Source organism: Sus scrofa, chromosome 13, assembly GCF_000003025.6.
Source record: "Sus scrofa isolate TJ Tabasco breed Duroc chromosome 13, Sscrofa11.1, whole genome shotgun sequence".
NCBI classification, from domain to species: Eukaryota; Metazoa; Chordata; class Mammalia; order Artiodactyla; family Suidae; genus Sus; species Sus scrofa.
In genome coordinates, this window is record NC_010455.5 from 74,535,123 (window position 1) to 74,557,877 (window position 22,755).

At 50.7% G+C, this 22,755-nt stretch overlaps 1 protein-coding gene across 1 annotated transcript in view; it reads left to right on the forward strand.

Moving 5' to 3' along the window:
• Window positions 1-21,205, forward strand: part of TMEM108 (transmembrane protein 108) — a 32,206-nt gene extending 11,001 nt beyond the window's left edge. Inside the window, 4 exon segments of the mRNA XM_005669840.3 lie at window positions 2,735-3,532; window positions 3,535-4,167; window positions 13,690-13,844; window positions 19,385-21,205. Of these exon segments, the coding sequence (XP_005669897.2) occupies window positions 2,735-3,532; window positions 3,535-4,167; window positions 13,690-13,844; window positions 19,385-19,507 (1,709 nt within the window). The 3' untranslated portion in view covers window positions 19,508-21,205.

The window sequence follows — 22,755 nt, forward strand, 5'->3', positions numbered from 1 at the left end:
CAGCCATGTGGAGGAGGACAGGGGATGCGGGGACAGCTGGTGGTAAGAGGTGCTCAGTTTGAGGTGCGTGTGCTCAACTCCTCAGAGATCCCCAGAGGACTTGAGTCACACCCTGATCAGCCTATAACCTGTCCTTGGATTGATTTTCCCTGTTTCACTCATCTCAGACCCCCATGGCTGTCCTGTTGGGTTGCCACCCCAAATAAGCAACCTGCACCACACAAGCCTTGGTCCCTGCCTCTCCTTTTTTTCAGGATCTCTAACATGAGACATGTGTATCAGTCTGCTTGGGCTACCATACAAGGGAAGACAGGCTGGGGGGCTTAAGCAATGGAAATGTATCTCCTCATACTTCTAGAGGCTGGAAGTCCAACATCCAGGTGCCAGCGGGGTTGGAGTCCTTGACGCCTCTCTTCTTGGCTTGCAAATGCCTGTCACTGCCTCCTGCCTATGGGAACACTCCTGGCCTCTCTGTGTCCTAAGCTCCTCTTCATAAAAGGACACTGGTCAGATTGGGTTAGGACACACCCTAACAGCTTTGTTTGGCCTTGATGACCTCTTTAAAGGCCCTGCCCAACATACAGTGCTGTCTGAAGTGCTGGGAGGTTAGAGCTTTAGCATACAGCTTTGAAGGGAACAGTTCAGTCCATAGCAACACTTCTATTGAACCAGGATGCTTGCGAGCCAGAGGCTTATAAGGAAATGTACCCTAAAACCTCAGCAGCCACAACTACCAGCTCTAGGGCTAGATTGTCCCTGTGGTGTTAAACTTCCAGGGAAGAGTTGGAATAACCCTGAACCAGTCAGAGCATGAGGCACATGGCTCCTTCTGGGGCTGCAGCTTTCTGTCCTCTTCATCTCCTTCTGCATCACTGGTGGTGAGTGACCAGGACTGCCATGTGTTATAGATACAGCCCAAGTGTCATATACTACTTCTGCTACTGAAGGACTTCAAACACGTTACTCAGTCTCCCTCAGCCTCAGCTTCCTGCCCCATCAAGTGGCTGTGAGTGTTAGGTAGAGCATGGAAGACAGGGCCAGAGCAGGTGCTCAGTAAACAGTTTCTAGGATTGACCTGGATAAGCAGAAAACACTGTGTGAAAGTTTAGAAAAATGAGGTTGCTTAGGGCAAATTGTTGGTCCTGGAGATGTGGGTACTACAGTCTCTGTTCTAGCTATGATCACTCAACCTCCCCCACCCACTAAGTGAGACGTGCAAGGTGAGGGGACACTAGTCCAACCCAGCCCACCCTCCCCTAAGTTGAAGGAGGCCTCAGTGGTCTTGTTTCAAAGGCATCAGAAGGTCTCCTCCCCCTCTCTGCTTCCAGAAACTGACCTGGGCCCCCGCCTTCCCCCATCAACTTTGCTGACCACCCCAGACTCCCTGGAGTCACCGCCAGGGCCCCTGCTTTGACCATGCATGCTTCTGAGATCTGGGGAAGAGAGACTCCCAGGCTGTTACCAGAGGCTGATTGCTACCCTTGTCTTGGCAGCTAGCAAGGCTGAAGGAAGGGCATGAGGGGGAACAAGCAGAGGGTTCACATGAATAAGGGGCAGTTCTCAGGTCAGAGTAGGGCCTCAGAGGTCTGTCAGGTGCTTCTCAGCATAGAAAGAGGCTCTTCCCAGCCCCTGTGTCATATAGATGGTGGTCTTCTGGTCTATAATCCAAACAGATCCTATGTCTAATGTTGATGTCAGGTATTATTTTTAAAGATAGGCCCATGCTGATATGATTAATAAAATCCACATATATTTAGAAGAGTATTTAAAAGTATACATTTTTGTCCTTGTGCATTTTCTCAGTGAAATTTTCTGAAAAGCATACGTACTGGCCATCGTGCAAAGTCTGTGGTTTCCTTTTAATGCTCAAAAGAGCTCCTTCTACACAGAAAGTCTGGGCACCACTAATGGGTTTTCCACAGAAAGTTCAGCCTCACAAGTGCCTAAGGACAAGCAGTTAACATGATGACTGTGGTCATAAACCCGAGGCATGCTTATGGAATGCATCTTCTCCTGCAGGCACTGTGCTAAGTGCTTTACTGGAGCCCGATCTGGTTGCTTTCTGGACCCCTGTCCCCTTCTGCCTGTCAAGTGTCCAATGGCACTGAGACATTTCTGCCTTATTTTAGGATTGTTTGAGGATTTGTACGAGCTGACCCAAGGGCCAGGTCAAGGAGAGGGTAGACCCTCCTTAATGGTTTGGTTGGTGGGCCTGAATGAGCCAAGGTCTAGCATTTGTTCCTTTGTCTAGATCATAAATGGAAAATTCAGAAAAGGCATGGGAGCTGGTCAGCTCTACCCACCCAAGCCCTCCTTGCTGACTCAGGATTCAGAGTTGCCAGTTTCCCTGTGGTCACTCTGGCCTTGACCACTCCCTGGGGCAGAGGGCCAGCAGGCACTCAGAAGCCACAAGCCTTCTTCCATGCACCTGGCCCCTCAGCCTGCTCTGAGCAGTGGCCCCTGGGTGAAGGGCCTGGCATCTCAGAAGCTTTTGGGAAAAGGTGAGCCAGCCAGTTTCACTGGCTCTGGTTCCCCTGCAGCCAGGGTATGGGGAGCCCCCACCTAATAGACCTGCCCCAGCTCCATGTGGCCCCATGTCTGGTGTGTGTGGTCCTTAAGGATGCTGCCCAGTGCTTACCTAGCATTCCCAGGGGTTTCAGGTTCGTGGGTGAGGAAGGCCCAGGGCTGAGCTGATCCTGGGTATTTCACCTCTTCTCTCTGTCTCTCTCTTAAGGCTTCCTCCTGACCTTGGCACTGACTGAAGCACTGGTATTTGCCGCACAGGAACCATCTTCCAGGGACTCTGTTCAAGTCCTCCCCTCAAGCACCACCCCAGGCACCATGGTAACAGCACCCCTCAGCTCTACTAGACAATCCTCCATGGTGGCTGCTCCCACCTCCGTGGTGACACTGACCCCCCATCCCCATGGACCCTCCTCACAGACCGCAGCTCCCAAGGCAATGACAACGCTTCATCCAGACGGACGCCCTCCTACAAATACCATCTCTACCATCATGGCAGCAGTAACCACCCCCCATTCAGAAAGCCCACTGTCCACAGGGCCACTTCCTGCTGCCATGGCAACCACATCTTCCCACCTAGAGGGCCACCCCCCAGGTGAGACTCTGCCCACCATCCAGCTGACAAAGCCAATGGAAGCCACCAGCCGTCCCCCTACAAACCCCTCCCGGGCTACCACTCGCAGGCCCCCCAGACCCCCAGGCTCTTCCCGAAAAGGAGCTGGCAGTTCACCACGCTTTGTCCCACCTGCACCCAGCGGTCACCCCTGGAGGAAGGAAGGCCATCGAGGACGAAATCAGAGCTCCACACAACCGGGGCAGAAGCGGCCCCTGGGGAAAATCTTTCAGATTTACAAAGGCAACTTTACAGGGTCTGTGGAGCCTGACCCCTCTACCCTCACAACCAGGAACCCCCTCTGGGGTTACTCCTCCTCACCACAGCCCCAAACAGTGGCCGCAACCTTGGCGCCAAGCAGGACCTCGTGGGTACCGCCCACCACCCCCCTGGTACCAAGGAGGACCAGTCCGGCCTTAGCAGAGCAGATGAGGGGGGTGGTCCCACCTTCACCAGCCAGGGAGGGGAGCTGGACGCCAAGGCAGCCTCAGGCACCCCTGCCAGTCCACACCCTGCCCCAGTGCCTTCTCCACACCCCCGTGGTGACCCACAGGATGGCCCCAGCCACAGTGACTCCTGGCTTACTGTCACCCCCGGCACCAGCAGACCTCCTTCTGCCAGCTCTGGGGTCTTCACAGCCACCACGGGGACCATCCAGGCTGCCTTCAATGCCAGTGTCTCAGCCCCTTCTGAGGGGCTTCCTCAGGGAACATCCTTGGCCCCACAGGCCCCAGCCCGCCCCCCTGGGGCTTCAGAAAGCACTGTTTCCCGAGCCGAGGAGGAGGCTGCGGCCACCCCCACCTCCACCGTGACCAGCAGGGTGCCCAGTCCTCTCTCCACAGTGGTGTCCACAGCCACAGGAAACTTCCTCAACCGTCTGGTCCCCGCCGGGACCTGGAAGCCTGGAACAGCAGGGAACATCTCCCATGTGGCCGAAGGGGACAAACCCCAGCACAGAGCCACCATCTGCCTGAGCAAGATGGACATCGCCTGGGTGATCCTGGCCATCAGCGTGCCCATCTCCTCCTGCTGTAAGTGCCTCGCCTTCTCCCTTTTCCCCCACCACGACATCAACTGCCATCCCCAGAGTTCCTTTGCCACACACTGAGCAGTTCCCACCAAGTGGGCTGCAGGGGTTATCCCTACCCCTGGTCCTCAGCTCACCAGGCTGTGGCTTGGATGCCCACTGATCATAAAGACACAACATAAACACACACAGGAGCTGGGGACAACCTTACAGGTAACCAGTCTCACTCTGCATTTTGCATAAAGAAATAACCAAACTCCATGAGAGGGGATATGGCTTACGCCAGGATCCCAGAGTTAGTGAGGGGCAGGGCCGAGATGCGAGCTCAGAGTGCCCGTCTTCCAGCCCAGGACTCTTGTGACACCACCCTGAGTGTGCAAGCCTGCAGCGACCAAGAACCAACACATTGCAGATGAAGCTGGTGCTTCCAAATTACAGCCTCCAAGCAGCAGGACCCTCGCCTTCCTCCTCTGCCGCATTTCTAGTCTCTTTCCTACCATTCCTGCCTCTCTCACCTCTCCCCTCTTCTGCTGTGTCTTCCCCCAAGAAAGAAGAGATGAAGCTTTGATCTTGCAGGAAGTTCTTTTAGCCTTCACAAAAGCAGAGCTCTTGCAACTCCACTGAAGCTAGAGTTTCATGTAAATTTAGCTATTCTGCCCCTCCCTCCCTGTTTTATTTGTTCATGGGTGGTGTGAGCTGATGCTTTGTGGACCTGGTCATGATCGTCATCTTTTGCTCCCACTGATGGGTGGAGAAGGGCTCCCCCAAGGCCACCGGCACCTCTTGCTGCTGCCATAGCTCCTTTAATGCAGAGTCGGAAGATTTCCTCCCTGACATTTCCATAGAGAACCTGATGCCCTCCTCGGGACCTGAGGGGTTCCTATTTTCCCCCAGGACTTGAACCTATGTTCCTAGAGTTTCTCCGATAGCCTCACAGGAATCCTCATTGTCCTCAGCCCCTCCCCACCATCCAATGGCCATCGTCCAGGCACCCTCTGCACCCTTCAGGAGTGAGCACTTTCCTGTGCTCCCTCCTCATCAGCCTCTTCTCCTGTGACCCCTCTGGTTGTTTCCAGTTCTCCTGGGTGCTTAAAATTTGCCTCCTTTTAAGCTCCATTCTTTGATCCTACCGTGCCCTCTGAAACCATGTGAAACAAATGCATCCCCAAGCTCTGTGAAGTGGCTCGCAAGGGCAGGCTGTCCTTTTCCGAGCTGCTCATCCCTGTTCCTTCCTGTCTCTTCATAGGACCTCCTGGCCCTGCCTGCATCTGCCTGCCTCCCCTACATGGCCTCCAGTTTATGTCTGGGGGCTGCTCCTCCAGAAGGAGCACGACGATGCCTGTGCCCAGGATGGCAGAGGAGAGTGGGTGGCAGTTCCTCCATTCTGGTCACTTTGGTCACATTCAGGCAGCCTGCACTGGCTCTGTTGGTTGCGTAGTTGCACATCACACAATGGGCTCAGCCCTGTCTCAAGAGGAGCAAAACCTCAGTTTTCTTTGTGCTGTGGGTCAATCAAACATCAGTGCAGGAGGTGTGTGCCTTTAACATGAACCTGATTTCTGCTTGGCATTGTTCTCAAGCAAGATCCTTTTTAATCTGGAGTCTGGACTCTTTCCAGGAGCCACCTCTCCCAGGTCTCTATCTCCTAGTTGGTAAACAAAGCAAACTTTCCATGTCAGGAGCAGCCTGCTTCTTCTCCTCCCAGTGCAGGAAAAGTGAAAATGTTTTCAGGTTGCGTATTTCATTCTTTTAATAAGCAGCTTTGTTGCTGCTCATGGAAACACATGGGTATTCTTAAAGTTGTGACTGCTCAAGTCTAAAAAGAATGATAATGAGAAAATGTAACACATTCTTAGCCATTAAATTCTTAATAATGGTCATATTTGAGAAGTAACCACATTAGAGACAGCTTTCTAATTTTCCATTCTTTCCATGTGTCTAGAGGCTCTAGTTTACAAAGTGAGCTCCCATTATTTTAAGCATTCATCCTTAAAACAGACTAGCCCAAGGTATAAAATAAAAACAGACAAAGCAAACACACTGCCCAAGGAACATCCTGTACGCTGGGGAGTATGTCATCAGGTGAAATGACCTGACCTGGGTCCCAGTCACACCTGAGTCAGCCCAGATCTGGTGGTAGAATGTGTCTGGTTCAACACAGTGTTGCCCAAGTGCCCATCGCGTGCCAAGCACTGTTCCAAGCACTAGGGAATCAGAAATACGTGAGGAGGCTCAGCTGCCAGAGCCCTCCCCTCCCCCACTGGCAACCACACAGGCCACGCCCACCTGGGTTTGCAAAAAACCGACTTCTCCAACCCTTTTGCTGTGTATGAATTTGAAGTTCGATCAGATTTTACTGCAAAGCAGAAAACCCACGGGCTGCCTAAACCATGCGTAATATTGTCGGCCAAGACAGAAGCAAGGATGCAGCCTGGAACAGCACCTCAAGGATGCTTCTGGCCCTGACAGGAGCTCTCAGCTGCTGGGATAGAGCCTATTACTTCACAAAGGAAGATTGCCCTGGGGAACTGCAGCCCTGCCTCTGTCTTGCATTTCTACTGTCCAGGGAGGCTCTCTCAAGCCCTCACTCACCAAGGTACCTGCCTCAGCCTGGCTCCCCCATATACAGCTCCCTGTCCATAGTCATGGCCTGACTCCTGTGGGACCGTCATTAACTCTCTGAAGGCCCTGATGAGAGGGACACTGAGATAGACGAGTATTTGTCCAGCTTCACAACTTTGTGCTCTTTCAAAGCACAGATGAGAAATATCTAGGCTGTTTTCATAGCTCAACCCCACTTGAGTCATCAGGCAGGCACACCTCTTCCAGGTCTAAGGGCCCCACATTTCAGTCCTTCCCAGCAGCTACATTTATCCTAAAGCATATTCTCCAGCCCTCCTCTCTTTGCTACTTGGTCAGATGTTTCAGGCACCTGTGTTGGTAGCAAAGTGCACACATAGATTTCCTCATCTGGCTTTTCAGATCAGCCCTGGCCTGCTTTGCTCCATCTAGCAGAAGCCAGCTTTCAGATGGCCAGGGGTGCCAGACAGATGGGTGAATCCCCAGCTTCTGTGGAAGCAGGGACTGATCATAGCAAGTTGGAAGCCCGTCTAAGAAGGGATGTCACCACTTTCACGTGCCCTTCCTGATGGTGAGCCCCGCCCAGTGGCTGGAAGGATGTACGTGTGCCAGGTCTGAGAAATGCTTTGTCTCCTGAGCCGCCCCGGAGACAGCCACACACATTTCCCTATGTACTAAGAACCGAAATTGATTGAATCCAGGCCACATTTGGCTGGGCCAGGGAGCTGTGTGGCTCCTGAGCTGGTCTCTGCTGCCACCGTCAGGATACACAGCCTCACCGCCTCCTGCCGGAAACCTCTGGGCCTGGAGCTGAAAGGTCCCTGCTCACAGCTGACAGTGCTCTGAGTTTTCAGCAGAAGGTCAGTTGTGTGGCTCTACTAGGCTCCCTGGCCTGTCTTGCACATGCCGCGTCGATTCTTGAGAATGTCTTCAACCAGCCTCCCTGAAAGAAATGGAGGTTTTATGGGGGGTAGGCAGAAAACAAAGCCAGCTCCTGATGCTGTTCATCATCAATCCAAGTTGAGCCATCCGAGCAGAGGAGGTGCTGACCCCAGAGCCATGAAGCTCTGTGTGCACCGTACCCAAAGCAGTCAGTCCTCCTCCAGACCTATAGTAATGCTGCTGGAGTATCAGGCCAGCCCTCGATGATAACACATCCTGAGCTCATGTGGCTCTTGACTATAATACCAGTTCTGTGAATAGTATTCAAATCAAGGTATGTGTGTACCTTTTACTCACAGACCCCAGTGACTTTGTAGTTATTACATTTTTAAAAACCGGGGTTGGAAGTGCTCTTTCCAGTAAAAAGAAGAGATTAGGATGGAAAGGAAGTGTGACCAGGAGGGCCTGTGCGTCAGTTGAAGGGGGTGCAGAGCAGCCTTAGGACAGGGAGGTTTGTCTGGGGGTGTTCCTGCTGCCGGACCAGATCATAGCCACCCTCTCACAACTCCTCCCTGTACTTCCCAACCTGCAGCCCCTCCAAGAACCCCCTGGCTCTTCCTCAGACATTTCCACCAGGATGGTAGGTCAGACCTTTCCCCAGGCCTATGGCCTCGTGTCCAGCCTGGTCTCCTTCCTCACCCTGGGGCCTCCCCTGGCCTCCTCCCCAACCCCCAAAGGGGGGAAAGGGTTTTCCATAGCTGGTCTTGCACTGCTGGACTAATCCTTCCCTTGAAGGTCTCCAGTTTCTCATCTGTGCGAACTGAGATGTCGGAGCTCCCTGCCCTCTAACTTTCCTAACTTTAAACCTGCATGAATCACTTGAGAGGAGCCTAGTGTGACAGGAGGCCTTGGCTTAGGAATCAGACATACCTGGACATAACCCAGCTTTCCCACTGTCGCCTGTGGGACGTGGGCCAGTGTTACCTCACCCATGAAAACAGGACTAATATCCACTGTGTTAGTTTGGGGCCTTTGGGAGACAGATACCAAAGTGGAATGAGGCCTGCAAGAGATGTACTGCAGAGACACCTGTGCAGTGTAAATGAAGGGGCTGGAGAGGCAGGGAGAGCCTCAGGCGCAGGGCAGATGTGACTCCCTAGCAAGGAGGAGGCTGGAAAGGAAGAGACTTGGATGGCAGTGCAGTCCTGAACAGGCCCAGTAGTGCGGCCAGCACGCACGTGTTCCCCTGCAGCAGCGAAGCTGAGCAGGCACTTCCAGGGCTGGCCATGCACAGTAGAGACCATACATCTGCAGTCTCATCACAGCGCCTGCCACAAAGAGGTGCCTGCTGAGGGCAGTGGTCAGATGGTGATTGTATTCATCTCGTTCTTAGCATTTGCTGTGCATCCTCTAGCAGGCCATGGAGGGCACCTTCAGCAGGTGTTTGGAAAGGCGATGCCCTCAGGGTCCTGTAGGCTTTCGTTTCCACTTCCCATCACACAGAAGGTCCCAGCCCTGAAATCAGGCCCCCCCAGAAACGTTGACACAGCACCCAGGACTCCATCCTCCCAGTCATATGCCTGACAAGCTATGGCTGATACCCCACAGAAGTGCCTGGGAAGCCAAGAAAGCTTGCATACCTCTCACTCCAGTTTTAAAACTTGAGGAAAGAGGGATCTTATTGACCTCCTCCAGAATCTTAACACTCTTATGTTTGGAGAAACAAAGCAGTTGAAGTTTTTGATGACATCCAGGCAGGGCGGCTGACGCCCTGTGTGCAGAACTGCATGTTTACTCCATGCCCTGCCTGCCTCAGGTTCACCCCCTCCAGTGCTCAGGATGAGGTGGGACAACCATCAGTCTGAGGGTCACAGAGACCTGAGTTCAAACTCCAGTCAGTATCTGGGTGGGCAGGATCATTCCTCTCAGCTTCTGTGAGTTTCAGTTGCCTCTTCTGTGAAGGGAAGAGGGCAGGCACCTTCTTCAGACTATAGAACATCTGGGAATAGAGTAGAGACTCCATAGGTCTGATTGTACTTTTTTTTCTGGCATGAACGGTCAGACCCCATAACAGTGACAGCGCTAAGCCACAGATGAAGCCTTGACCTGAATCATCCAACAGTCGTGCAGCCCAGTTTTCCTTCAGGATCTCTTTTTTGGAGGATGCTAGGAGAGCAAGAAGGAAACTCTTAGTAGTTAAGCACCTATTGTGTGTCAGGCAGCGCACTTGGCATTTTTTTAAATTATTTTCTTTTAAAAATTGTATTAAAGTATAGTTGATTTTGGAGTTCCCGTCGTCGCTCAGTGGAAAGGAATCTGACTAACATTCATGAGGACACAGGTTCAATCCCTGGCCTTGATCAGTGGGTTAAGGATCCAGTGTTGCCGTGAGCTGTGGTGTAGGTCGAAGATGTGGCTCGGATCCTGTATTGCTGTGGTTGTGGTGTAGGCTGGTATCTGCAGCTCTGATTCAACCCCTAGCCCAGGAACTTCCACATGTGATGGTACAGCCCTGAAAAGACAAAAAAGAAAGTATAATTGATTTATGATGTGCTAACGTCTGCTGAAAGCAAAGTGACTCAGTGATACACATTCATACATTCTTTTCTTAAATACTCTTTTCCATTGTGGTCATGCTAAACAGTAGGACCTTATTGTTTATCCATTCTGTATATAATAGTTTACATCTATTAACCCCATATTCCAAGTCCATCCCTCTCCTTTCCCCCTCCGCCTTGGCAACTACAAGTCTGTTCTCTGTGTCTGTGGGTCTCTGTTTTGTAGATAGGTTTGTTTGTGCCATATTTTAGATTCCATATATAAGTGATATCATGTGGTATTTGTCTCCCTCTCTCTTACTTCACTTAGTATGAGAATCTCTAGTTGTATCCATGTTGCTGAAAATGGTATTATTTTATTCTTTTTTATGGCAGAGTAGTATTCCATTGTACATATGTACCACATCTTCTTTATCCATTTATTTGTTGATGGACATTTAGGTTGTTTCCAAGTCTAGACTATTTAGCAGTGCTGTGAACATAGAGGTGCATGTATTTTTTAGAATTACTGTTTTGTCTGAGCATATGCCCAGGAGTAAGATTGCTAGTAGTTCTGTTTTTAGTTTTCTGAGGAGTCTCCATACTGTTTTCCACAGTGGTTGCGCTGGCTTACATTCCCACCAGCAGTTTAGGAGGGTTCCCTTTTCTCCACACCCTCTCCAGCATTTATTTGTAGACTTTTTAATGCTGGCCGTTCTAACCAGTATAAAGTGGTACCTCAGTGTAGTTTTGATTTGCAGTTTCTCTAATCAATAGTGATGTTGAGCATCTTTTCAGGTGCCTACCAGGCCATTTTGCATTCATGATCTCTAGCTTGCCTTACAACCGCGTGAAATCCATAGTGATCAGCGTGATAAAGTGACTCGCTTAGTGTAATGCACAGCAGAGTGATACTTAAACCTGGGTCTTTTCTTCAAGCCTGTGCTCTTCCTACAGCCAGACTGGTTTCTGGGTATGTCAGTGAAATGGTGTTTGAGAGGCACCAGGCACTCCCTCATAGACATGTAAGCAGGCTGGGAACACTAACAACATGGGAGGGGGAGGAAGCTAGGAACAGAACTCCCTGTTCCAACCCCAAGCCATTCCTGCAGGGCAGGATCCTGGTCCTACATCCTAAACAGGCCCAGGCTCTGGGGCGGGGGCAGTGTAGGCTCAGAGAACCTGGAGTCTGCAAACCTCGCCAGCCCAGGTGAGCATCAGGGTTCACTGCAGCCTGCCCTCTCCTTACGGCTTGGGTTTCCCCAGCTTGAACTCTCCTAGGCTCTACCATCCCAGTGAAAAGTAGTGACCATGAAGGACAGACTCCAGGAGAAGGGAGAAGGGACCTGGAGCCTTGGCTCAGCCCTGCCACTGACCTATGGCGAGTCAGCCAGATTCTTTGAACCAGAGACTTCTCATCCATAGAATAAGGAGGTGAACCCTAAATGAGCATATTTTCAGGCCGACTGTACAGCCTCCCTCCTCACCCCTCGTCCTCCTTTAAACACTTGAACAAGGGGGCTCTTTGGAAGGAAGGGAGGAGACCCACAAAATAAAATTTCCTTTAGCTCAAATACTCAGAAATCACCTTTCTATTTGTACAACATTTTTTAAGGGGACTGGGGAGAATGGTCAGCAAAATACAAGTGTTTTGATCCAAGCAGATGGGATGGAATGAAAACTTGCCCAATCTCTTGACCTTGCGTGGAAGCCTTTTCAGGTTGAGATGCCAGCAAGGCCAGCAGTGGGAAGAGCAACAGAATCCTCAGTCAGCCACAGGCTCTGGGCTGTGGGCCCTGAGGTCTCGGCCTGTGTGGGTGCCAATTTTTGCAGCTACTGCACATCCTGGCATGCACAGGCCTCCTGATGCAGGCCAACCCTTCAAGCTGCTGTGGACAGACCCAGGCCTGCACTGCCCCCAAGTGGCCACTTCCACCACGGTGCCGGCCTCTGTGGGCCTCAGCCTGGGCCCCCAACTCCCCCGCGCAGATGATGGCCAGGATGCTGGTTGCAGCCCTGTCCACCCCTCGCCCACAGTTTCAGTCACCCCACAGGCTGGTGATGGCAAGCTAGGCAGGAGGTGCCTGGTTTTCATTTATTGACTTTTCCCCAAGAGGTTCCTGTCACCCTGGTCATTGCATCACCCCTTCCACTGTGTGACCCTGGACAGGTCACCTCCCTCCACCTGGGAAGCCTTCCATGTTGGCACATCCAAGCAACTCTGTTCATACCTGGTTTATCAGCAATGTCCAAATGTGCTCCTTCCTCCCAGGGCCCTAGGACCAAACAGACAGGGTAACATGTATTGCTGTGTGGAGCCCCAGTCAGGCCCATCTGTGCAGCTTATGCTTTGCATCAGCATTTGGTATGTCTTTGTGAGGCAAAGTCTTGTATGGTTGAGAGCACAGACTTTGGAGTCTGGGTCTGCTCTTCGGCCAGTCACTTCACCTCTCTGAGCCTCTGCTTTCCTGTCTGTAAAATGGGGACCGTACTAGCACCAACCTCATGGAATTATGTGGCGGATTAAATCAATTCATATTTCTAAAGTACTTGGAACCTTGCCTGCCACATAAACGCTATAGAACTACTTAGCAGCTATTTATTTTTGACAAGGATGTGGGAGTGATGAGGCCAGAGCAGCTGTTTTATCAGGGTCCAAGACCTCTGCCCAGAGATCTTGCTATGTAAGACTCTGCCATCCAGGCCCTCTGTGGAAGTCAAGGCTCATTTTGTTAAGTTCCCTGGGTCCTGCCCGTCTCTCTGCCATGCTTGTGCTCTGAGAAAGCTCCTTAGCAGTCCAGCAGCGCAACTCGGCACCCATGCCGTTATATGCATCCTCTGCAGTCAGGCTCCAGGAGCCATCTCAGCAAGTCAGCAAGGCCTTTCCTTAGAGCAAACTCAAGGGGTGGTGCTGCAGCAGGCACCGGGATCCAAACCCATATCCTCACCTCTTGCCTCTAAGCCCATGGATGCAGCCTCTAAGCATCGCTCTGGCCCTAGCTCCTACCTCACTTCTCCTCGCACACCGCCCCCAGCCATACTGCTCTTTCCTCACACACATCCAGTTTGTCCCCACCTTGGGCCCTTTGCATGTGCTGTTCTCACCACCTGGAACACACTGCCGCTGTTCCACACATGACCAACTCCTTCCCCACATTCTAGTCTCAGCTCCAAGGTCACTGCCCAGGGAAGCCTTTCACAATGGCTCTAAAGCATCCTCTCCCCCAGCTGCCCTCCACTGTCTCTCACATCACTGTTTTATCTTCTTCGCCCAACCCTTCTGTATCCCTCTGTACATACACTAGGAAGGAAGCTTATGAAAGCGGGGCAGTCTTGTCTTTTCTTCTCTCCTCTCCCCAGCTCCTGCCACAGGTGGGCGCTCAACATTTAGATATTTGTTGAACAAACGAACAAATGAATGAAAGGAGCAAGTGGCTGAATGCAAAGACTGGCCTCTGTACTCGCAATGTGATGCAGCCCCTGCTTGCCCCACTCCCCCTCCTCTCTAATGGGCACTCTCTCTGCAGCTGTCTTGCTGACTGTGTGCTGTCTGCGGAGAAAGAAGAAGCCAGCCAACCCAGAGAATAGCCTGAGCTACTGGAACAACGCCATCACCATGGACTACTTCAGCAAGCACGCTGTGGAGCTGCCCAGGGAGATCCAGTCCCTGGAAACCTCTGAGGTAATGAGCCCCAAACCAAGGGCTGCTGCAGGGAGGGCTGCTGCTGCAGTGAAGACCACAGGCTCCAAACAGCCCCAGGCACCGCCTGGCTCCTCCAAGCCTGGTGCCTGAGGATGTAGACCTGTGTTAGTGATAATCCCTAGTGCCTTCTGCACATGTTAAAGTTTGGACCATCTGATGGCAGGCACTCTCTGGAGCCATGAAGGGGAGAACTTGCTCTCAAGGGGCCCAGGCTCCAGATGTGGTTGAGGTATGAACCCAAGCGTCATTCAAAAGCAAAGAAAACTTGGATTTTCCATCGTGGCTCAGTGGTTAACAAATCCGACTAGGAACTATGAGGTTGCAGGTTCGATCCCTGGCCTTGCTCAGTGGGTTAAGGATCCGTCATTGCCGTGAGCTGTGGTGTAGGTTGCAGATGCTGCTCGGATCCTGCATTGCTGTGGTTGTGGCATAGGCCTGTGGCTACAGCTCCAATTAGACCCCTAGCCTGGGAACCTCTATATGCCACGGGAGCGGCCCTAGAAAAGGCAAAAAGACAAAAAAAAAAAAAAAAAAGAAAAAGAAAAAGAAAAAAAAAGGCAAAGAAAACTAGGGGAGATACAACAAAGTTACAGAGAGCCGTGACAACCAGGGGAGGAGAGCCTCATGGTGCAGGTGCTGGGAGGATGAGCATCTTCCCCAAACACCCAGCTGTGCTTTGAACCCAGGTCTCTAACCACAGATCCCTGCTTTTTCCACTCTCACATGGAAGGTGGAACAGAGGCCAGGGTGCACCATGATCAGGCACGGTCTTGGATGGGGTTGAACAGAGTTGGTGCTTCAGTCTTGGGCAGCGGAGGGTCATTGAAAGCTATAAGCTTCTTATAACCAGGTTGTAGAAGGATCATGCTGATGGCCTGGTGAGGGCACTCTACGGTCATCAGTGAATGGATAGGAAAGAAAGGAAGGGTGGTTTAGTGGATGGATGAATGCATGAGCGGACAGACAGGAAGACTGATGAGAAATACGTAGGTCACCTGGGATGCAGTGGCCCAGGAAAAGGATGTGGACATCTAAGTCAAGGGCAGTCTAGTCCCCTCCCCCTGCAGACCCATCCCCCAAGCAGCCAGATGAGCTCCCCCCTCCTACTTTTCAGGGCTGTTCCCACGGCATATGGAGGTTCCCAGGCTAGGGGTCTAATCGGAGCTACAGCTGCCAGCCTACACCACAGCCACAGCAATGCCAGAACCGAGCCACATCTGAGACCTACATCACAGCTCATGGCAACACTGGACCCTTAAGCCACTGAGCAAGGCCAGGAGTTGAACACACATCCTCATGGGATACTAGTCCAGTTCATTACACTGAGCCACGTGAGAACTTCTAGATGAGCTTTTATAATTGTAAATGTGATCACATCACTCCTATGCTCAAAACCCCACAGTATCCTTTTTTAAGTTAAAGTTCAAAGCCTTTTCAGGGTCTTCGAGGTGGACCCAGCCCCGCTCAACTCTCCACTCTCATGTCATGCCCCCTCCTTCTCCTTTGCTAAGCTCCAGCCACATTAGATTTCTTTTCAGTCCCTTATGGCACCAAATTACATTCCACTCCGTGGCTGTGCATGAGCCATTCCCTCTCCTGGCACATTTTCTGTGCGCCTCAGCACCCCCTTCAGTGTTGACCACAGTGACTCCTGCCCATCACTCAGGGCCCAGTCTAAAGGTCAGTTCCTCGGAGAGGCCCTCCCTGACTGCCAGGCTGGGTTCGCTGTCCTATCATATGGTCTCAGGATGCTCTTCCATCCTGGCACTTGTCAGGGTGGTAATTATGCAGCTACTGGTCTGATATTATAGTTTAGCATCTCTCTCCCACTAGAATAACCAGTTACTGCCACATTGCTAACCCCAAAGGGCAGTTCTGGGTCCTCATTTCACTCTATCTACCAGCAGCATCAGCAGAATCATTTTCTCCTCAAAATGTTTCTTTGCTGGCATCCAGGCCCCATCCTGTCCTGTTCTCCCCCACCTGCCAACAGCTCCTCCTCAGTCCCCATCATTGGTCCCCTGTCCTTTCCCCAACCTCCAACCCTGGGAGGGCTCCCTCTGCTTCTCTCCTCTTTCAACTCAGCTCCATGACTTTAAATCCCACCATGACTACCAGGTTCTGCCCTAGCCTTGCCATCTCCCCTGAGCTCCAGACCCATGTGCCCAGCTACAGATGCACATGTCTAGTGGGCATCTCAAGTTCAGCAGCCCAAGACTCAACTCTCAGCCTCCCTCTCCCACCCAGATACCCAAAAGTCCACCTGGTGCTTTTAGATGGCACTGCTGGCCGCCTTCTCCTCTCACACAGCGCACACCACATCTGTAGCAGACCTGGTTCGTTCTTCCTCCACGCAAGCATGTCTCACCACCTGCCCTGCAGCCCCTCTTGTCCAGTCTCTCTTCTACCCTCTGCCCCCTGCAGTAGGGCCTCCACACAGAAGCCAGGTGATCTTTTCAGGAAGAACCTCACAGCAGCCACGGCTCCTAAACCTCACCCTCACAGGGCACCCCTTTGCACTTTGGACAAAATCCAGATTCCTCTTAGAAGGCATTTCCCAGGCTAGCCCCGCCCACCTCCTGCCCCTCCTGCCCCTCCTGCCAGGCCTCTCCCCCACCCCACCCCCATGAGCACAAGCCCCAGTACCAAGCATGAGATCATCTTTGTACCTGTCTGAAATGCTCTTCTCCTGGCTCTCTCCATCCCTCACCTCCTCCAGGCCTCTGCTACAATGTTACATCCTCAGGGAGGCCTTCCCTGGCCATTTTACACAGGCTAAACACCCCCCTTCCACCACCTGGGTGCTTTGTCTCTGGCCCTACTTTGTTTTTCTTCAGAGCCCTTCTCACCACCTGACATGCACCCTTCTCTCTCTGTTGACTGGTGTGTATCTGTCTCATCCACTAGAACATAAGCTGCTTGAGGGCAGGAGGCTTGTCTGCCCCGGTCACTGACTAACCTGTGCCCGTCACTGGTACTTGGTAAATGGTTATCACATGAGTGAACTTTGCTCATGATGTACCCATCACCCAGCCCAAAGCCTGACATGCAGTGGATGCTCAGTAAAAAAAAATTAGCTGAAGGACAGAGGGAGAGGCCTCATGAAGGCACTGACCTTTAGTGTGGCCAGGGCACACTTTGGTGGCAGAAGTATTCCTGAGAACTGTTACAGTGTGAGAAAATAGGTCCCTGAGCCCCAGGGCTGGCCTACTTTGAGGGTGGGCTGCGAACCCCTGGACCCTAAACTCCTCATTTTCTCTCTATAGATTGGTAAATGAAAACCCAAGCCAGGGGATGGTGCTGCTGAGTGCACTGTCACCAGTATGCACAGCACCCAGATAGTCATCCCAGCCCAGAGCACCCGCCTGCTAAGGAACACAGGCCAGAGCCCTGCTAGAGCCATCATCTGGCTTCAGAGTGAGTTTATCACCCTGCCCTCGCAGCCAGTCCACTCTCCTCATTCTGCTGCAAAGGCTCTTGCCCCCTCCCTGTGCATAGAGGGCCTACCTCCCACCCTCCCACCCACAGAATGATCAATCATAGGGCACATTCTAGCATCTGCATCCAGGCCATGAGCTCAGTGCTGAGCTGCCAGCTTTGGAGGCTGCCAAGTGCTTTGCCTAAGCAAGTTTCCCTGCTCCCCTTCTGGGCTGATGCAAGCAGCAAAACAGAATCCCGGCTGTATGGGCAGAACTGCAATGCTCGGAGAGGCTTGGAAACTTTTCCATGCTTTTTCTTCTTCTTCCCTCCCCTCCTCCTTTTCTTAGTTATTTTCTGCATAACTTTCTCTTTTTCACACAAAGGAAGTTCTCCCATGTAGTTCACCCCTGAACGCTTCCTTTGTGAGAGCTATAAAACCACAAACCAGAGTACAGGCTCCAAAATTTCCATCCACAGCTCAACCCCAAAGCCCAGTGGAATATGTGGATTCCTGTCCCCTCACTGACATGCTGCCCTATTCTTACTTAGACAGCTGGGGCCACATCCACCCCATGGATGGGCTCTCAGCTGATTCCAGACAGTGAAGGAAATCCCTATCTTCTGAAAAGACATTTGACAACAAATGGCCTTCTTCCTTTCTCTTCTTATTACCCAGAAAGTAATGCATGTCAAAAATCACATGGGGGAGTTCCCCTCATGGCTCAGCAGTAACGAACCCGACTAGTATCCATGAGGATGCAGGGTTCGGTCCCTGGCCTCACTCAGTGGGTTAAGGATCTGGCGTTGCCATGAGCTTCAGTGTACATCACAGATGCAGCTCAGATCTGGTATTGCTCTGGCTGTGGTGTAGGCCAGCAGCTGCAACTCAGATTCAACCTCTAGCCTGGGAACTTCCATATGCCACAAGTGCAGCCCCTTAAAAAAAAAAAAAAAAAAAAGACAAAAAAATTGCATGGTTTGTTCAAAAATAAACTTCAGAGTATTAATTGTGACTTCTTCAAGTGAAGCTGTTTCCAAGCTGGTCTGGCCTACGCCCTTTGCCCTGCAATCGCCTGTGGTCCATTGTATAGCATTAGAGCAAACTATGACTTTTTTCCTCTAAGTTAACACCTGGGCCGGAGTCTGAGAACAGTTGCTTCACGGCCCACCAGATGCCTGCAGTCCCTGGCAGTTAAGGCCAAAGGCATTCAGATGACACAAGGAGCAAATTTTCCATGTCTAGGCTCTTTTCCACTCCCAGGACTGTGTAGACGACTGAATTTTTCACTCATCACCAATTGTGCAGTTGCACAGAGATCCAGATCTAATCAGCTCAGCACACCCAGTGCTGCAAGAAACGACTGAGAATTCTGACTAGGCTCTGGGAGGATATGGGAGAAGCAAGAATGAGCTTTGAAGACTCTGACAGGTGGCAGGAGAGGAAAAATGTGGGCAAGTGCAGGGTGTGTTCAGGAAGGAAAGGCAGCGAGGCCTCCCAGAGGTCCATGAGAAAGAGGCTGGATGGGGAGTCTGGGGCCCACATGGACCAGGTTTTGCCCACCAGGGCAGTGACCTGTGTGCTGTGTGTGTCGAGCGTGGAGAGCAGTACCATCTCTGGCAACTTAAGGTGGAGGTGATTCAGGAAGCAGGAAATCTTCTTTGGAAGCTGCTGTAAAAATCTGAAGAAAAAAAGAAGAGCAGACAGGGCTCTGGATCTCAGCTTCAGTAGGCTGATGAGAAATGGTTGTGGTGGGGGGTGAAATAGGTGAAGGGAGTTAAAATGTACAAACCTCCAGTTAGACAAGAAGTAACACTCAGGAATGCAATGTACAGCATCAGGAATGAGATCAGTAATACTGAAAGACACATGGTTATTAGACATATCACGGTGACCACTTCATAATATATGTCAACGTCAAATCACTGTGTAGTACACCGGAAACTTACCTACTATTGCACGTCAACTAAATTTCAGGAATTTTGTTATGTTTCACAAGCCATCCCACATGGAAGTTAATGTCCCTGTGGGTATGTTTCTTTAAGAATGGCCCCCTGATGACCCCTCCCCAGCTCACGCCACCTCCTCCCTTTGTCCCCAGGACCAACTCTCGGAGCCCCGCTCCCCAGCCAATGGTGACTACAGAGACACTGGGATGGTCCTCGTTAACCCCTTCTGCCAGGAGACACTGTTTGTGGGAAACGACCAAGTGTCCGAGATCTAACCACAGCAGCCCTCGCTTTGCTGGTCCCGACTTTTCGTCTCTAAATTATCAATATACAAATATATGTTATAAATATAATCTTTGTGTAACACTGACTTAATGAAAAACATTTTCAGCTTTTTTTCCCCTAAGAATTGTCAACATCTTTTTTATAAGTGTGGTTTAAAACAAAAAACAAAAAACTACTTTACAGAACGATCCGTGGCTTTATAAAATAAAGGTATTTCTAAACAAAGCAGTTGCATTGATTGCTTCTCTTAATAACTGTCCTCAAGCATGTGGGGGTCCCAGCAGCCCCAGGCAGGTGAGGGAAGAGACTGGCCTGTACAAGTGGATATGAAACAGCTAAGTGCATGGCCTCTGGTTCCTTAGAGTTCTGATTCCTCTTGAGTCAATATGATGAACCCCATTTCCACCCCTGAGGCTGCATACCAATGACAGGAGCTGGGCTGCCTGGAGGGACCGGCGGACTCGTGCACAAAGCAGGAAGGGGGAGCACCTTGTCACCCCAGGAGGAGCGCCCTGAACCTTGCAAGGGCATTAGCACCAAGGCTGGAGGATAGCAGCATCCAGGCCACATCCCCCTAACATCCCACGACAGGGAGCCTCCAACTGTGCTGACTACATGACTGCTTTCCCTCCTGGCCCAGCCCTGCATCCTCCCCACTGTTCACATCTGCATTAGACACTCGTGCCTTTCTCTGGAGAGGGTTTGGATGCAGACCTCAGCCCTGGAGCTTCGGAGTGCTTGCCCTTCTTCAAGGATCCAGTGTTTACTGGGGTTCACCTTCGTTTTCTCAAAAGGCCATCCCATCATGTCCCTGAGGAATGCATTTGTAGAAGAAGCCTTGGGGTGTGGAGCTGTGATTTTCTAAACCTCTCTCCCAAGATCTTAAAAAGACAAGGCTGCCGAAGTGGGTCACTCAGGAGAAGACATCACTGTACCTGTGCTCGGCATTGCAGACTTGCCTGGGGCTCACAGTCTCCCCTCACTGCTCTCTCCATCACTGGTCACCTGCTGCCCCCAAGCCCACGGCCAGCGGGTCAGACCCTCAGAGACACAAGAGGGCCTTGCGGAGAGGGCTGCTTCTCCATTTTTCCCCAATACAACGTGGCTGGAAGAGAAGATAACTGCTTTGACACTCCCTTTCTCTAAAGGAAATATAGTTTGATAGTATATTTTGAATATAGATGTTCTTATAGTCAGACTGGGACCCAAACTTGAGTGTTGATTCATATGTTCGTGCTATCGCTGTGGTCTTCTTATCATAACTTTTTCCTTTCTTCCTACATGTTCCTTTAAAAAAAAAAAAAAAAGATGGCCTTTGAAAGTGTGTGTCCTCAGTGTCCTATGAACCTACTTAAACTGAGTTTGGTGATTGTCTCTCTTCAAAGACTTCAACCTACAAAGAAGCAGGTTACACATTGCTCTGAGATTCATTTCCCAGCATCCTGCTGTCTGGTCTCTCAACCTTATCATAATATTTCTGTCTGTGATGGCTTTTAATATATCAATGTGTGTGTATATATAGAGAAAGAAATCTGTAAAGTAAAATTTATATATAATATATGTAATCAGAGATACATATGTTATATATATATATATATATATATGTGGGATGTATGACTTATTTTTCCTTATCCACAGAATTCAGCTACCATGTATATATAAATAAACTTATTTTATTAGCCAGAGGATTAAGTTGCTAATACATTTCGCATTCTTTTAATTTTTAAATAACTTTTAAGTCTTCCTTTAGTACCGACACCACCTGTCCATCTGTTTGGTTTTTTTTTTTTTTTCATTTATTTTAACAGTATGTGGGGTTTTATCAATGTGATAAGCTAATGGATTAGCCATTTATCATCTGGGGAAAAAAAATCCCTTAGAACATGTTTTCTCCCCAGAAAAGTCATGTATCTCCAGGTCTTTGGAGACATTAGTGTCAAGATATAGCCCTCCTCATCCTCCCGTTTCCTGGACTCAGGGCTGTATCTGCAGTCAGAGAAATCCAAAGGCAACCTTGCCACTGAGTGTCACCTTTCCATAGAGTAACAGTGACTAAACATGGCACCTCTGCAGACAAATTAATCAATGGCTGGAGCCCTCCATTTAGTCTTGGACACATCCTGAGATTCCTGCAGCTCCTGGGACCTGTCAGCATCACCTGTTTTAGGTGATGTCATTATAACTCAGACTGGTGGGATACAGGGTCTTTCAGGGTGCACCAGAACTGGTGTTCACAGCAAGAAGGCCAGGGGGCACTGCCAGCCTTTACTTGATCAGGTTGATTCCTTAATCTGTTAATCACATAACAACATTTGATATTTGTGAAGTACTTTCCATGACATCTCAATTAGAAAAAGTAGAAGGAGGGAAAAAAAGGAAGAGCACATGGAGTATTTCAGTAGGGATCAGGGTTTTTATCTCTGCCTGTGTGACCTTGGGTAAGTACCCTGTTCTCTGGGTGTTGGGAGACAGAGGGAGTCCTAGATAACTTCTCATCCCAGCTCTGCTACTTTCTGGGCAGGGGCCCTTGGGAAAGTCACTGCAGCTCTCATCACACAAGGAAGGATAGCCCATCTCAGGACGTGTGATGCTACTTCTGGAATTGTGCAGTGTGCAGCCCCAGCAGCAGTGCATGTCAACCCCGAACCTACCTCCTAAGGTCGAACTAAGAAGTCAGTGAAGTAAGGTGTGGAAATCTTCACAGCACTGATGGGTTCAGCACTCACAAGCAGCCGACCCTTTCCCCTTCTCTCCTCAAGGTATGTTCTCACGTTCCAGGATCCGGGATAAATATCCATCTCTGGGTTTTGGCTACTTCATTCCTCTAGGGTTAAACTTAAATGCAGTGGTTAGGTCCATTTTGTTATCCTGGGGGCTGCAGGATACTTTTTGGCTGCCTAGGGCATGAATTAAAGCCCAGTGTGTGTCATACAGTCCTAACTTAGAGCTCCCTTAAAGATCTTACCAGAAAACCTCTTTATTTTTATTAGTTTTCTGGCAGATGGGAAAACAGAGGTGACAGGAACATCCAGAACATAATAGGTGGCCAACACACGTGAGGCCTGAATTTGCCCACAGTCCCTTGTCTAGTGCATTAGAAAGTAAGGTCTAGAGGGTGAAGCAGTGTAACCAAGGTCAAGCAGCTGATGAAGGCAGGGCTCAAGGGGAGAAAGGGGATAGGGAGCGACCTGAAGCTGCGGCAGGGGACTGAGGGAGGGTGGAGGGAGCAAGGCACTTA